Source organism: Leptidea sinapis, chromosome 28 (genome assembly GCF_905404315.1).
Source record: "Leptidea sinapis chromosome 28, ilLepSina1.1, whole genome shotgun sequence".
NCBI lineage: Eukaryota > Metazoa > Arthropoda > Insecta > Lepidoptera > Pieridae > Leptidea > Leptidea sinapis.
This window is the reverse complement of record NC_066292.1, coordinates 4,311,253-4,329,747: the sequence shown is the minus strand read 5'-3', so window position 1 is coordinate 4,329,747 and position 18,495 is coordinate 4,311,253. Positions and strand designations below refer to the sequence as shown.

The window sequence follows — 18,495 nt, the reverse complement described above, 5'->3', positions numbered from 1 at the left end:
TATAGGTTCATTTATTCAGATTAGTAGTGAATAACGAGGATTGTAAGCATATAAACTGTTTTCCACCCAAGAATGTTCAAAATATTGGCTTTGTTACATAGATGGCGGGCCGGCAGCCGTGAACTCATATCGCTCAAGGTCGCTGGCATTTAGTGTCGCCTTAAGTAGACTACCAAGCTTTGAGTATGTGTCTCCTGAGTTAAACGGTAATTATCGGTGTTAAGATTACATTCAACATTTAGACAGATCGTGTGACAGCAGGGCTGTCCCAATCATAGACAGACAACCTACTACTACCTAAGAGCCCGATAGCGCTTGACCAAGCTAGTTGAATGATATTCAAAATATTAAGCAGCTTAGCTGACTGTTTCCGACTTGTCAATCAAAATCGGTCACAGTACCAACACACATCAGTTACAGTATCGCTTATCTATTCTTTCTGTATGTCTCCGTTAGAGATTAATCTTCTCTCTCACACGCTCTGTTATATTGTAAGTATATTATGGTCCCAATATCAAGTAAGCTGATATGATACGATTTGATGATGTTATCGTATCATTGATTACGATCAATTCACACGAGTCTTATCTTTTACGACTAGTTTAGTTTGATTTGACTAAATCAGGAGGACAAACGAGCGTACGGTCAACTGGTGGGAGGTAATCACCGCGGTCCATACTCTCCATACCCCTCATCCCATCTAGGCTTAGTCCCCGCTTAAGCGCATTCTCGAGGAGTTCAATTTAATAAATGGTCGCATTGAACTGAACGTATTTCACGACTTTTATAGTTTTAAGAAAAAAATTTAGGAGCATTTAATAATTTAGTTTATATCATTGTTATTAGTTATTGTAAAATTTAAAGTCACTTAGTATTAGTATTTTAATAGTGTTTTGGCAAAGTTATTTAAATCGTAATTGTTACACATATCAGATACGTTTCTCTGTATGTATAAAACTAGTTTGAAAGGATAATATGTGTAAAGTGGTTGTAATTAATAAATAAATAAAATAAAACACTCGTACTTGAGAATGACTAAGTTGTGATAGGCAACGTGGTTCTAGTCAACAACTTCAAAACTGTAAATCCTTGATACAGCTCCTAAAAATATGAGCGATAGCGCATTCGATTCGGAATGCCGTCGAATCAGAACTTTATTATTGGTAATTTCCTCCTCTTTATTGTTCTTTTTTCAAAATTCATTAAATATAAACGGTGTTATTACAAGAAATAATTTAAACAGTGTCTAACTATTTAAACGATGTCTAAAATGGAGTTTATCTTTTTCTATTAACACACTTTTTAGTAGTTTACTTTTTTTAATAACACAGTACATAATAGTTTTTGAAACTAAAAAAAACGAAAAAACTAAATGCTATCTTTTTTCATCTAAACTTTTAAATAATAATTGCAATTTTTTTATGTGCTAAGGGGCGCGTTCACTCGTAATACGTCATTGACGATTTGTCAAATATTCGTCAAAAATCGTCGTCGTGTTAATGGGCTCTTAATACATACTTTCGATACGTTTTCCTAGACGGCATTCGGAATCGAATGAGCCATCGCTTTATTAAGAATTAACACACAAATTCAATTACACATAAAAAACATTTCCCGAATATCTTCAGTTATGTCTGCTTAGCGGATGTGTGTTTAAACATTTGCATATACACAATTTATTTTGTAGTAGAACACATCTCTCACACATCTGAATATAACTCAATTTTATTTGACAGAGCGCACGGATTGATTCCTAGCAAGAAAATAGATACATATTCATATTAAATAATAACAGTGAGTAAGCACTGGGCGTATCTACATATACGTTTAATAATAGTCCATTGTTTACGCACGATGTTCGCTGGCTGTTAAACTTTTTACATTTTATGACGTTCTAAAATTATTAAAGTTTATGCGATAAAGATGTTCCTTAGATATTTCTAGACTTACTAAAATTTTTTTGATCAATAAAACGGGCTGGCTTCATCTTCCTGTATTTTAATTAATTTACAACATATTTCTACACAACGCCATAGAATCAAGCCGATCGGAGATGACTTCATAGTCGATGGTTCAAGCTGCTCTTCGATGTTTGGGGTCAAATGGAAGAACGTCGTACTGAGGAACGCCCGGCTCGAGGTGGGAACAGTTCTCCATGGTAGTTTCTTCCAAGTATTGAACTGAATGTCAGTCGATATATCAACGCCGAGTTTGCCATTACAAGTTGTGGCAGTTAGAAGAATGGACAATGGGGGACCTTTTAGCGGTAGACGTACAATATTCCGTCTAAGGGTTAATATAGTGGAGTAGCATAGTCTATACATAAATAAATATCACATAAACTTACTGTTTCAGTAACTCAATTTATAAACACAAGGACTGGAATAAAGATATTTCAGTGGGCGGTGGTAAGCTTGTGTGGCTTAAAATCGACAATCGCGTTAGGCAAAGGTCATTCAATGAACAAAGCAGATATTTGTGTCTATATTCTAGAACTATTTTAACCGACTTCAAAAAAGGAGGTGGTTCTCAATTCGTCGGTATTTTTTTATGTTTGTTACCTCAAAACTTTCGACTGGGTGAACCGATTGTGATAATTCTTTTTTCCGATTCCAAAAATAACAATAAACGTAACTAGAATTTGATTAGTTAATTAGATTATTTAGAATATTTTTATAGTTTTTAGTGCATATCTGTTGTTTTGGAATAGTATTTTTGAATTCAGGTGAATTTTGTTAATTTTTTTTAACAAAAGTATGTGAACGTTTTATTTATTTTCAATGTTTTCACAGTCGATTGGAATCTGTCAGGTTACGTACGAAAATTAATCTTTCTAGGGAAAATGTTCGTGCAATAATTTTCTACAACTTTAGTAGAGGCTTGACACGGCTTCAGTATTTTGAAGAGCTAATATCTGTGTTCAGTTATGAAGCCCCATGTCTGCGGACTGTCGAACGCTATTATTTAGAATTCCAGCGTGGACATACTTGTGTTAGGGACAAATGCCGCGAGGGACGCCCAAAATCCGCCTTCACTGAAAATAACCTCATTACTGAGATAGAGGCTCTATCAGGCATCTCAGGGACAACCATTCAGGAGATCTTGCATGAAGTTTTTGGTGTGAGAAAGCTAGTTTGCCGTTGGATACCGCATCTGCTTTCCGACGATCACAATGCGGCCCGCGTCAGATGGTGTAAGAAAACTCTGCAGAGGTTCAACCGAGGAGAGTCAAATAACATCTACGACATCATCAGTGGTGACGAATCTTGGATCTGTGTGCCTACGATCCTGATTCCAAACAATAATCTACAATCTGGGTCTTTCAAGACGAGCCACAGCCGACCAAAGTTATTCGGACTCGAAGCACTTCAAAGAAGATGGTGGCCACGTTCGTTGGAAACACCGGCCATATTGCGACTATTGCACTTGAAGATCGTAGAACGGTTAACATAGAGTGGTATACCACAGTTTGTTTACCACATGTCATCGCCGAACTTCGAAAATCTATCTCAAAGTGACGCATCATCCTGCAACACGATAACGTAAGCTAACACAAACGATTACCATCCTCCATACAGTCCTAACCTAAGCCCTAAAGATTTCTTTACAAGAAAAGTCTTCGTGGTCAAAGGTTCTAGCCCGGTGAAGAAGCAGTCGACGCTTCCAAATCAGCCATTTTGAACACCCCCACTTTAGCGTGGAATAAATTTTATAATAACTGGATTGAGCGAATTCAAATTGTATTAAGCTACGTGGTGAATACTTAGACAAAACAATAAAAAGTATTTTAAGGTTCTAGTTGTGTTTTTTCTCGTATAGACGTAATAAATTATTTTACATTAAAATATCAATTAGTTTTAGTAAATTAAGGAACACAGACTCATATACATGACTATTATACATGTAAACTCCACTCAGTGTAGTTATTTAGTAAAAATTAAACCCAATTACAAGTGCTAGTGAGTGTGACGTCAATTAAAGTAATTTAAATTGTTAATTAAATTTATAGCATTACGAAACTAGACTACAAATTAATACTTTTTTAACATAAAATAAAATCAAGAAGAAAAAAATGAGATAACAATACAATTTGTATATTTTCTTATGGAATAGGGGGAAACAAAGAGAACACCAGTGGGAGGCTCGTTTGCATAGGATGCCGGCTAGATTATGGGTACCACAACGGCGCCTATTTCTGCCATGATGCAGTAATGTGTAAGCATTATTGTGTTTCGGTCTGAAGGGAGCCGTATCTAGTGATATTACTGGGCAAATGAGACCTAACATCTTATGTCTCAAGTTGACGAGCGCAATTGTAGTGGCACTCAGAATTTTTGTGTTTTTCAATAATCCTGAGCGGCACTGCATTCTAATGGGCAGGACGTATCAATTACCATCAACTAAACGTCTTGCTCGGCTCGCCCACCGTCCGCTCTACCCGTAAACTAGCCGGCATTCTGTTAAATGAAACCTCCCATTGGTAAACGTCCTTAGTCGCCTCTTACGACACCCTAATTGGGCCTGGGAATGTTATTGAATTATTTTTATATCCTGGGAAAGAATAGAGCAAAGCATATTCGTACATATCTAAATTTTCTCTGAGCATATTCATGATTGTGGGTGCCATAACAATTTTGAACAGTAATATCCATTAGATTTTCAAAAAGTACTGCTGCTCGCAACATTTTCCATTCCATGGATCAGGAAAGAAAACAACATAAGTTATAGACACTGCTTAGTCTGAGATAGTACCTATTATTTAGCAGTCGAAGGTGTTTCCTGTTGGTATTTTCAAAGAGCGCAAAATTTGTTATCTACCCATTGCTGACGTGGTCGTACGGGAACCATTCTGATATGAGAGTGATGAGAATGATGTTGATTAATGTTAACACGAGGAACAAACATAAACTTGTTTTGCCTACTGATCGGATAAGTCGAGTTAGTAAGGCTTTTATTGGGCGATGTATATGCTTCTACAATATGATCCCAGAAAATGTACAAAACAAATGTGTTATGAAATTTAAAAGAATTGTTAAAAAACGTTTGTGTGGGGAAGGTACTATAGCATAAACGATTTTCTTAATGATACCACAGATTGAGAATGAAGCAAACACCCTCAAGCTCTTTAATTATAAATGTTTAGTTTACGATATTACATTGTAATTCATATTTAAAAAAAAAGAGTTCTCGTTCTTCTCGGGTCTGAGGCAGTCTATTTTGAATGGGTAGTTTTTGACGTTTAATAAGTGATTTTGAATCCTATTTTGAATAAAATTATTATGTACAGGTATGATACGCTATCGGTATGTTCCTAACACGGTCATGGTATGGAACGTTGTAGGAGGCCTCTGTAAGTTTTCCGTTGTTAAATTTACCGGTATTATAATAATATTCCATCATTGATTTGTTTCAATTTTGATTCTCAAGATACAAAAACAATACGAAGAACAAGGTTCTATTTCCCCGCGTTGTTTCAGCGGACATGCTCCACTTTAACTTTCAAAGGCTTCCCGCCCGTCAGAATATCGATGCCGGACGCTTATGTGACGTTAATAACCTATTCTAGCGAAAACTTGCTAGTAATCAATAGTATTGTACTTGTAGGCTAGTCAACAAGTTCAAAAACGTGTTCAGGTCACCTAGTTTCTAATAAAACTCCTAAAAATATGAGCGATGGGGGAAAATGTATCAAAAGTGTGCATTAGCGCATAAAAAATTACAATTGTTATTAACAAATTAAGACGAAAAAAGACAGCATTTAGGTTTTCATTAATAACTCTATGAATATTTAACGAATTTTGAAAAATATTTCCAATAACAAAGCTCCGACTCTCGAAGCTGTTTCTTTCTAATTTATAATTTTAATTCAACGCCGACAATAGGCGAGTCCGTTACGCTACAGGCGCACTGCCGCTAAAAGACCCCAGGTGTACCCATAAAATAAAACAATAGAGAAATAAATATTAATTTGAATAATGTTAAAATACTGTGAAGTAAAATATAAAGATGTAACGCTTACATCAGGATTATATGAACTTACCTTCAAATATATTTTGTATGATGAGGTAACTTTGCGTTACGACGATAAGTAACGCCACGTGAGTCCAGGCAAACAGACTGAACTGTCGCATGTAGTATCGCTTTACAAGAGACAGCACGAACCAGACAAATCCAATGCAGTACAGACTGAAGGAGATAAACCGATGGTAGGTCACCAGGAAACGAAGATAGTCCTGGAACAATAGAATTCTTTACAATATCCGTTCGCTAGTTCTACTAATAATTGTGAAAGAATTGCTGCAACAGCGGCTAAACGGATATAATTAAATAAAAAATAAAATATTGACACACTTTTTACACAAATTATCTTGCCCCAAGTTAAGCATAAATAGCCTGTGTAAAAAAGATATAAAATGATAAAATAATATAAAAGTAATAAAGATATAAGTTAAGCATATATAGCCTGTGTATAAAAAGATCCATATTCATCGGAAACAAACATCCATATTCATCATATAAATGCTTGCACTTACCGGGATTCGAACCCGGGACCTCTAGCTTAGTAGGTAGGATCGCTAACCACTCGGCTATACAGGTCGTCAGGGATATATATATGGATCAAACTTGGCATTTTGAACTTTTATTTCATGTCTTGTTAGTAGGTAGGTTAAAAGGAAGACCTGCTAAGGTTGGCCCATAACGCTCTCCGAGTTAACAGGACGGACATTTTAATGAATCCCAATGATATGGCATATTTATGAAATTTTTATATCCATAATATTAGTAATACCAACAACAAATAACAATAATAATAAACTTTGAACGCCTTTATTTTGCTAAAACAACAAACTACTATCTCTTTCGAAAGTTAATAATGCACTTATATCTTGTAAAGGTTACTGACAGATGACATAAATTACTTTATATGTACGATATCACACCTTAAGTGCTATATTTCACCGAGACACCACGGTCCGTGATCTACCGAACTAGATACCATACAGAGACCAGAGTCATAACGCGTCCGAGCTGGGCACGCTACCAAATTGGATGCGCTACCAAACGGGCACCAAGTGATTAACTCCCTATAGAGCTGTATATATTTTGTTGGTAACTGCAACTGGTTGCTCCAGCGTGGTGTCTCGGTGAAATATAGCCCTTAAAGAGCTTTCGTACTACATCCGATCCGTATTCGTGAAAATCCGGTGTAGTCGTAAAACTATTTCTAACGGTTGAAGGAATGAAATCGGATGACGGAAGCCGGATCTAGTGCGTAAACTACCATAGAAATTGTTCTACGACTACTTCGGACCGTGTTTTCACGGGTACGGATCGGATGTAGTGCGAAAGCACTATAAGAGTTGAATGAACATAACCATGCTCATTTATGAAACTTATTTTACCTAATGCAATTTTTTCTTTAAATAACGGCCACGCAAAACGCAAAAAACTTATGCCCATTCTTCTCAGACCTGTGAATGAGTAATTAATTGTGACTTTCAATAAGTGATACTAAAATCGAACACCATTTCAAAATCTTAAAAAACTTTAAATTTGAGAAGAATTCGTTTTGAGTTCTTTTCTTGATACTTTTTTTGTGACTAGTTTACTAAGCCTTAACGTTCTTATCTATACCAATACATAGAGAGCGGGTTTGGTTCGGTTATACTAAGAAAACGACTGAACTATTCGGAATGTTACTTGTACCATAAAATACAGCGTGTTTATTACATATCTCTAACCATTATTTTTTCGACTTAGACATACTTATATATTCGCAATACAAATAATACTTAATTTATATACCAAAACAACGTTTGCCGGATCAGCTAGCTTATAATAACTACATTCGCCTCATTTTAAATTGACAACAACCCTTAAAGCCGTTTTCCTCAAGGATTGAACTACATTCAGTATCACAACTATGTACTTTTATAAATACATCATTATATGATAACAAAAAGAAATCTGTCATACAAAAAAAATAATAACACAGGTGCTGTTTGTAGTATTCAATCAAAATTTCGGTCTTAATTAATACTAAGTTGTTTTTAATACAATATGCCTTAGACAAAACTTGACATAATTGCACTTAACGAGATAGTCATAAGTTACAATTTGATAACAAGCGGTTGTGCCGCTTAACCGTGTTACTTAACGTTTCAATTAACTTAATAACACGTTATCAACTTGTATTTTCTACAAGGCAGCACTACGTAATAGGCTGGGGGAAAAGTCATTTGGCATATCTTAATATATATAAATCTCGTGTCACAATGTTTGTCCTCAATGGACTCCTAAACTAATGAACGGATTTCAATGGGGATTACTTCATGGAGTGCAGTTTAGTCCAACTTAAGAGATATGATAGTTTTTATTTCGATTTGGGACCCATAATTATTTTTATTTCCAATATTTGTTTTGTTTGGACATATTTTCTGTGGGAGTATTTTTGACGCGGGTTTGACAGTTCTGCTGTGAAATAATTTCATTATAACAACAAGGAGCATATTATTATGTTACAATGAAAAATTATTGACAAATTTATCAAAAACGGTATTTTATTTATTATGTACAGAACAACGTCTGTCTGGTCAGCTAGTAGTATGTAAAAACTTAATAAAAAGATACAGATAAAAAATAATAAGATACATTTAGTACAGCGTATCTGGTTACAAAAAAAGAAATGAATTAGTAAAATGTGTCCTGTGCTTCCCCGGAGCATAACAATAATAGGAAAGTCCCAGACCCAAGGGTGTCGTAAAAGGCGACTAAGGGCATATACCATTGGAAGGCGAGGAGAATTATGGATACCACAGCGGCGCCTTTTTCTGCCGTGAAGCAGTAATGTGTAAGCATTATTGTATTTCAGTTTGAAGGGCGCCGTAACTAGTCAAATTACTGAGCTATTGACATTAACTTCTTATGTCTCAAGGTGACGAGCGCAATTGTAATGCCACTCAGAATTTAAAGGGCTTTTCAAGAATCCTGAGCGGCAGCATATGTATGAATTACCATTAGCTGAACGTCCTCCTCGTCTTGTCATTAAAAAAACTAAAAAACTACTGAACTGACTTTAGTATTCACCAAAGGACAGAGTGACTCCACGTGGAAGGTTTAGGTGTATAATATCATAATCTGATAAGATTTGATTATGGTAGAAATATAACGATGATTGCTGAAGATGTCGGAAAACTCCGGAAGTCTCCTGGGAGCTTTGATCGTAATCACTTTTACAACCCAATGAAAAGGGTAAAAATCCCGAGAAAAACATAAGAGTCCGCGATGTTTTTTGTAAGGTTAAATTACTCAACCTGTATGTCGCCAATACACTATGTTGCTATAATATATGGCTATGTCCAGACATAACAGACGGCGACGAAGAGAATGTATAAGAAAAAGAAAGACCGGTTACATTTATTTTTCGTTTTCCAAGCCTTACATCAACTTACACAGTACGGGGCGTTTAACCTTGGTGTCTCCACTTTGAGCAGCTGTTTATTGAGATAGTGAATGTATACTAGTTACTGAATGCGCAAAATTACTAAAGCATTTTGTACTTTTTACTGTAATGACACATCAAAGAATCTGTCAACAGCAGACGGCAAAGATTTTTGTTATCAAATAAGTGGGCTAACGTGTCAGTCTCTTCTGATATCAACAATATTGTAAAAATATTGCAACGATGGCTTTGACAATTAATTCTTAAATAACGAATACGGCTGTACGGGCTTGAACCCTTTGCCTATCCTAATAATGGACGAAGATACCAAAAACAAATAACCAAAGTCACAAACGTCAGAAAATTTTAAGAACCAACTTCACCCTGTTACTTTTGTGTTACAGTGATGCGCACGCATCTTAAAATTTCACTCTCATCATATTTTCATAACGCACCTAAAGAAGTATACCTTCAATTATAATAATAAATTTTATACGCCACATAGTACACTTATAAGTGTGTTAGCAACCGAACTAGAATTTTTTACCTTAGCTACTATCATCTTCCTATCGGAATCATAGTTAACAGGACAGTTTTAGCCTAAGAAATAAAATATGAAACTACGGTTTTCAAACTAATTGATTTGTGAAACTGGTTCCAACTAAAATAACGAGTTGTTTACAAAATTTGATCGTGAATGTTTATGAAGGGTTGTGTGTCTTTAATCATTTTACTGAAATCGCATACGATGGCAGACTATATTGGCAATATTAAACAATAATTTTAATGTTTACAAAATTTTGATATATTATTTATAAATAACTAGCTGACCCGACAGACGTTGTTCTGTAAACAATAAAAAAACTGTTTTATAGGAATTTGCCAATAATATTTCAAAACATCAAGAATTATTTCGTAAAATATGCTCCGTGTTGTTATAATGAAGTTGTTTCACAGCGGAACTGTCAAACCGTGCGTCACTAAATTCTCTCATAGAAAATATGTCCATACAAAACAAATATTGAAAATAAAAATAATTATGGGTCCCTAATCGAAATAAAATCTATCCTATATCTCAAGTTGGACCAAACTGCACTCCATGTAGTAATCCCCATTAAAAATCCGTTCATTAGTTACAATCGCGGACAAACAACGTGTCACGTAATTTTGTATATATTAAGATTAAGGAGATAATAATGGCAGTGGCAGGGAATAGTTCGACGGTCAGATGGCCGTTGGGGCAGTAAAGTCCTCGAATAGCGACCACGTACCGGAAGACGCAGTGTTGGTAGGCCCCCCACAGGATATACAGACGATCGCCGGAATACGTTGGATGAGGGCAGCGCAGGACCGATCATCATGGAAATCTTTTGTAGAGGCCTTTGTCCAGCGGTTGAATTCTTCCAGCTGATGATGATTTAAAAAATTAAATGCATCATTAATGTTATACTCAGCCATTCAATAGCCCACTATTGTTTTGTAAGTTTTCATAATTTACATAAAAGGTGGAAAGGCTTTCCGTCAAACTCGCATAAAAATATAATAATTAAATTAAAAATTATTATCCTCTGCACTCTAAGCCAATATCGCAATCAGGTAAAGTAGTGGATATTATAAAGTAATTACATTATTCAAAAAACGGGGCACCATCATCGATGGGAGCTTTTATGTCTTTGAAAGACCATTAAATTAGTTATATATAGGACAGCTAATTCATTAAGATACTGGATAATATTATTAGAATGTATACCACATTCTAAGAATATTAAGGATAATATGTATAATAATAATAATACTGTTTATCCTGCTATTTACAATTACTAATTCGATGTAAGACAAGTACCAGTGGGAGGCTCCTTTGCACAGGATGCCGGCTAGATTATGGGCACCACAACGGCTATTTCTGCCGTGAAGCAGCAATGCTTACATATTACTGTGTTTCGCTCTGAAAGGCGCCGTAGCTAGTGAAATTACTGGGCAAATTAGTCTTAACATCTTATGTCTCAAGGTGACGAGCGCAGTTTTAGTGTCATTCAGAATTTTTGGGGTTTTTCAAGAATCCTGAGCGGCACTGCTTTGTAATGGGCAGGTCGTATCAATAACCATCAGCTGAACGTCCTTCTCGTTATATCCCTAATTTTCATAAAAGAAGTTGAATGGTTTAAATAGAAATTTTTCTACGTCTCTCTAATTCTTACTATTTCAGTCTGCAAAATTATCATCAAAATTCAGTTTTTATTCACAATGTTAACCAATTAGGTGTACCAAAATCGTGCAATTCGAATAACAGAAACAGCAACGAATAGTTGTTTATTTCGTACGTCTTTAATAGAGGGAGGCAATCCAGAAAAAGTACGCACGTGTATTAGTATACAGGCCAAAGGTTAAGAATCAAAGAAATTGTAACGTTGAGTAAGGATTGTAAAAAAAACATTTATTATATAGGTATTTCGCATAAGTTCCATTTAGAATACCTTTCTCTATACAGCGTAGTGCTACTATGGCGACATTAAATGAGTTAATCATAAAAAAAAACTATAAATCATATTTAAATTTGGAACACTCGAATATTGTCAATTAGGATACAAATGTTAATCGTGGCTCCTTACGTGGGCTCTACTTAACTACGAGTTCTGATTTCTGAACGGCTACGGCGTGGCGTTGGACAAGTAGGCATCAAGTAGATGTGAGTACCTACGGTAGCGAGTGGCTACTAGATTACTTACAGGTTTTTCCTAAATGAAATTTTGTGTTAAATACATTGAGTTTACTAACGTAAAGAAAGGCACCACTGTCTTTAAAGAGGGTATTTCAAGGTATGCAATACATCGTATTATACTTAACCGGTCATAATTATTATGTATTTACATGTAACATGGACTGTGACAAGAGATTGCTACGTAAATTGCAATAATAATGTAAAAACAGTTACACATCGTATCCAAAGGTGGTTTGATAGTAAAAAGGGCAAGTCGTTACTTTTTTTAATTTTTAGAACTAATATGTATTATATTGGATTAAATTTAACACTTGTAAAAACGACAAGAGAATATAATCTATTAATTACATTTATTATGCTAATTGATATACAATATTAACTATACACGACAATGATGCTAGTAAGAAATTACTTTAATTAATCACTAGCTGACCCGGCAGACTTCGTACTGCCTCAATCGATAAATAAAAGACCAAATTTTTTGCATAAAATAAACTTAAAACAAACAAAAAGAATCTATTTTAAGTGTTATTACCCGTCTTTTAAGGAAGTTTATTCTTTACCTCCTAAGAAAGTTAGAAAGGTATAAAAATTCTAATTAGTTATTCATTTTAAGCTATTATTTTTATATGATTTCTGAACGTCGCGACGGGGGACACATTCGAGGAAAATCAAAATTGTTGTTTTTATTTAATTCCGAGTATTTTCATATTTATTCAACCTTTTAAACCTTCTCTGGACTTCCACAAATAATTCAAGACTAAAATTAGCCAAATCGGTCCAGCCGTTCTCGAGTCTTAGCGAGACTAACGAACAGCAATTCATTTTTATATATATAGATTTACCTTAGATTGTTAATTTTTAAATATGTCGTCTAGACAACAAAAAAGGTCTCAGTCCCTTATTTTCGGTAAATAATAATAATTTTATCGCATTATTTTAATTTTGAATTTTGAGTCACGAAATCTTAATATATATAAATTACGTGACAAGTTGTTTGTCCGCGATGGACTCCTAACTAATGAACGGATTTAAATGGGGATTACTTCATGGAATGCAGTTTAGTCCAACTTGAGCGATAGGATACTTTTTATTTCGATTTGGGACCCATAAATATTTTTATTTCCTATATTTGTTTTGTATATATTTTCTGTGAGAGAATTTATTGACACATGGTTTGACAGTTCTGATGTGAGACAAATTGAGGGAAAAAGGGATTACATTTTACGAAATCTATACTAATATTATAAAGCTGCAGTGTTTGTTTGTTTGTTTGAACGCGCTAATCTCTGGTACTACTGGTCCGATTTGAATGATTCTTTCAGTGTTGGGTAGTCCATTTATCGAGGAAGGCTATAGGCTATATTTTTTTTTTCAAAATTAGGGATCCGTAATAAAATTGCTATTTTGTAACACAAGGTGTAAAATCGAAAACCTATTTTTGCGTGCGCTGCAAAAAATTTGACAATAGAACAAAATGATGTACAGGCTATAATATAGGCAATATTTTATTACTTATAAAACTATCGCGTGAATTATACTTTATATGGCAAAACAACGTTTGCCGGGTCAGCTAGTATAGTATATTTTTTATTAATTCGTAATGAAAGAGCGCGAATTAAATGACACGTGTTCTACTATAGGTATCTCACAGACTCGCGCTACTTTTTTTGATAGCTAAGTCGAAAATTAAATTAGGTTAGGTTTGATTTGCATTAAAAGATGTTTATTATCTTGATGCCATTTTGTCATCTCTCTCTCTCTCTCTCTCATTGTCCTCATCATCATGGACAGTTAGTATGGAATATTATATCGATTTTATAATATAAAATTCAGCATAAAAGAAGTCAGCGCGATCAACTAGTCGATAAATACAAGTAAAATACGTAATCCATCGAATATAAAAATTTACTTCTAGCCTGCCTTAAAGTTACTCGGTTTCTTTCCCACCATAAAACCCCATATCAAACATGGGTCGGATAACCAATGGAAAAAGATAGGGAAATAGCAAATTAAACTAATCGCAAAAAATAAACTCTAGATAAGAAATGTTATCGGTCATATTTGGCGTAACCATAGCTATATCGCTTTCGTAAAATAGCTATGTAAAATTTTCAGACTTTTTTTGTATTATTACAATAATGGACGAGACGAGCAGGACGTTCAGTTGATGGTAATTGATACGCCCTGCCCATTACAATGCAGTGCCCCTCATGGTTCTTGCAAAACCCACAAAATTCTGAGCGGCACTACAATTGCGCTCGTCACCTTGGGATATAAGATTTTTTTTATGAAAATACGGGACGAGACGAGCAGGACGTTCAGATGATGGTAATTGATACGCCCTGCCCATTACAATGCAGTGCCGCTCAGGATTCTTGAAAAGCCCAAAAATTTTGAGCGGCACTACAATTGCGCTCGTCACCTTGAGACATAAAGTGTTAAGTCTCATTTGCCCAGTAATTTCACTAGCTCCCTTCAAACCGAAACACAACAATGCTTACACATTACTGCTTCAGTGCACAAATAGGTGCCGTTTTGGTACCCATAATCTAACCGGCATCCTGTGCAAATGAGCCTCCCACTGGTAATGCTTTTGAACTGCTGTTACATTATGATTACAATATGAGATTTTTTTAAATGCAAACATAAAAACTTAAATGAACTATCTCGCTTATTGATAGTTCAAATTTATACAACATTTATTAAAAAAAAAAACAATAAATTCATGTTGCACTTATGTAAGGGAGTCCAATAAATTCGCTTTTGGATATTTTTTTGCACGCTAAAGGAAACATTTAAGCTGTATTGAAAAGGCATTTATTTTCTCAAAATTGATTCCTTTAGAATTATTTTTGATGTCATTTCTAATATACTAGATACTACTACCGCTTCGGAAACAAATGGCGCTCTGAGAGAGAAGAAGCGGCGCAAGAAACTCTCCCAGCATTCTTTTTTTTTTTGCGCGCTTTTCAATAAAAATATACAATATGGTACAGTCATTTCTATCGCTATAAAATAATCATAATCTAGTCCCAGGCTGTCCGATCATTTAGATATTCAGCAGTGGAGTAATAGGATTTACGACAGAGCCATTTTTTTATAAAACATTTAAATTTATTTATAGATAATGCCTGAACAGTGGCTGGGACTTTATTGTACAAGTGTATACATTTACCCTTAAAGCTATTATGTATCTTACGAAGCCTACTAGAATTAGTTACCAGCAATCCCTTATTTCTAGTGTTATAATAATGAAAATCACTATTAAGAGCAAAAAGGTGACGATTTTTGTGAAACATTTATAACTAATGTATTTTCGCAAGCTCCTTTTTACATTTGGTATTTACTTCACAAACAAAAAAGTTAATTTCATCAAAATTCAAAATTATGTACAACTGCTAGTCTAAAATAAAATCATAACAAACAAAGCCTGGCTATAAAAATATTAAAACAAATAAAAATAAAAATTATGTTTTCCGAAATAAATAATATTTTTTTCGCAATTTCTCTTATTGTATTTTGTTTAACAATGATTATATAAAATTCCAATACTGAATGATATCTCAAGGAAAACGGAATGGCCTAGTGTAAAGTAGTTACTACGAAAAGTGATGTTAATGTATGAATGATGCTTTCATATGCTGGCTATTACTGATGTTAAGCTAGGGTGTCTATAAGTCTTAAACAAAAAGCTTTTATCAGGAGACAAGAAGATTTTTGCCGAAATTCTATTGCTTAACACCAAACAATTTTAGTATTGATATGTAATTAAGTTAGTGGACCAACCACAGCGCAATGTTAACACAACTTATGGACTAGGTATACAGAAAAAATACTTACTGTACGGTTTATGACCACTCCAAAGTAGTCAATCAGATTCTCTCCATAGAAGAAATAGTTGGAGGTCAGCAAGAAGTACCATGATAGGGACCTGAACCATGGAAGACCATGGATTCTGTACACCGCATATCCAATATGGATAATCTCTTCAAAACATTTCACTTGGACACACAGGACCTAGCAATGAATTAATAACATTAACAACCTCAATATATTATATAAAAATTGATGTGTGTAAGTTTAAAATGGCTGGACTGTTTATTAAAAAATAAAGATTATCTTCAGATTAGTCCAGCAAGTAAAGTTTAATAGTGACTGTATCAAGATAATTTATTTTTTGATTTTTAGGGGTTATGATTAACTCTACAATAAATTTCAAGTATATATTGGTCTGTGCTTAAATATTTTTTTATATTAAAGGTTTACTGGATGGTTATATCTTTTTGTTGTCAAGTATAAAGAAATTTGATTCAATCTCCCAAGCCATCCAATATTTATCCATTATTTTTAGCATTAATGATTTACATCATTTCAACTAAAACAAAATTTTGATTACAAAGTCTGTAATATTTTTTATAATATTTATTTTTACAAATGACATGCCACAAACATGTGAATGTTTTATTTGCCTTTTTGTAATTGTTATAGTACATATATTAACAATACATGTGTGGTTATCTAGTACCAGTTCAATTTGATTCAGAATATTTTGAGCTTGAAGAAGTTGGAATTTGAATTTGGTCCCTTGCATAAATCTACTCTCTGCAACCCCATAGTAACCACTAAAATATTTTTAATTGCTTATGTAATTTACTTTTTGAAGCTTTTGCTCACTTGTAGTTATTAACATTTTCTGACTATTTCCAATTATATTCTTAAACAGTTCTATTAATTGAGAAGGGCAACCTTTAATCTTGAAGAAATTTTTTAATTATAAAGCCAGTTTGCTCTATCATAATAAGCATTACAGGTACATTATAAATTTATTCATTCATTTGCATAGGTGTGTAATAATTATTTAAAATAAAACTTTGAATCTTTAACACATTGCTTATATTATAGGCTTTTAAGAATTTGTTTGTATTCAAACTTACCGTTACCATAAGAGCCAAGGGCCCACCATAAATAAGAAGACAAAAACCTCCAATCATTAACCAAGTAAAGATTCCTCTTATCACCCAATTTCTCCAACTAAAATCAAGTTGTCAATAACAGAATAAATAAAGTAACAAATATAAATTAAAATAAATAAGTAACTGGAAGATATTTACCGCGTAGAAAGTCCTGATAGAGCAGAGTCCAAAATTTCAGGAGTCTTGTCAGTGCCCTGGGGCAATTTTTTTGCCATTTCATCAACATATCTCTCCTCTAATACCTTTTCTTCTTCGGAATCAACCTGCGATAGCAGAGGCAATATTAATTAAGTATTCATAAATTTAAACAGGTTTCATATGTAGTGAATAAATAAATATACATGGTCCGATTCACCAGCAGTTCCAATTTTTTCCCCGTCACCGTCGATCCGACGATGTCTCACTTCACTCATGACGGAAAAAACAAGATATAATAAAAGAGACGTTTGAATCAAAAATCACAATTATTAATGAAGTGCACCAATACAGACCGAAGTGTACCCTTTCCGATCTTCTAAATCAAATTTACTGCAAAATCAATAAATTACATACGGCAATACCACATAATAAGAAATTATACAAAATGTTGCCAGTTTCAAATTTTCCTTGTCAAAGTGGACTGTCACTGTCATTTGTAACCTTAGAATATTGACACTGTAGAAGTAGTCCTCGCATGCCCCTTTTAGATAGGAGTAGTCTTAGGTGTTGTCATAAAATTATTACTATGACTGAAATGACCCGTCACGGAATTAAAATCGCATGACATAATGTCATATACTCAACAGACGCTTGCAAATGCAAATGAATTATATATAATATTGTGAAAACTATGTAATGATAATTATTTCTTTATTAAAGTATGATAACATAACAACACTAATTTCATAAAATCACTTAGCATATTAAAATATACAACAGTCAGAACTGTAATAATAATCAGGAAATTATTTTATTTCATTGAATATATCACCATATTTTATTTCATAAATCTAAGTTTTTAAAATTTGTAAGAACTATGAATTATATTATAGATAGATACAAAAACAAAATATCATAAACTTGGAGTGTCGCCGGCAGCGGAGTACCCAAGGGCTAAGATCGGTGGTAGGGCCGCAGACAGAACCATCTGTATCTGATATTTAAGCCAACCGCTTATCAAGAACCTTTTGATATTGGTCGAGGCTCTTCGCTATAAGACCGCCGTAAGCACTATCCGGGCTAGGATGGTCAAGTCAACATCTCGTTAGTCAAGTCAAAGTACTTGCTGAACTTGTTCTTCTCAGCTTTCATGAGGTAGTCTTCATATGGGATAGTGATTTCGGAGAGGATAGCCTGAGACCGGGATCGGTTAACCACCA

At 34.2% G+C, this 18,495-nt stretch overlaps 1 protein-coding gene across 1 annotated transcript in view; it reads right to left on the bottom strand.

The window, feature by feature from the left end:
- The window catches only part of LOC126973107 (phosphatidate cytidylyltransferase, photoreceptor-specific), a 39,750-nt gene extending 22,108 nt beyond the window's left edge, over window positions 1-17,642 (bottom strand). Inside the window, exons 1-6 of the mRNA XM_050820249.1 lie at window positions 17,631-17,642; window positions 17,479-17,554; window positions 17,276-17,400; window positions 17,099-17,195; window positions 16,005-16,181; window positions 6,041-6,233 (exon numbers count right to left, since the gene is read on the bottom strand). Of these exons, the coding sequence (XP_050676206.1) occupies window positions 6,041-6,233; window positions 16,005-16,181; window positions 17,099-17,195; window positions 17,276-17,400; window positions 17,479-17,550 (664 nt within the window). The 5' untranslated portion in view covers window positions 17,551-17,554; window positions 17,631-17,642. The remainder of the gene's footprint in view (window positions 1-6,040; window positions 6,234-16,004; window positions 16,182-17,098; window positions 17,196-17,275; window positions 17,401-17,478; window positions 17,555-17,630) is intronic.
- Window positions 17,643-18,495: the final 853 nt, after the last annotated feature.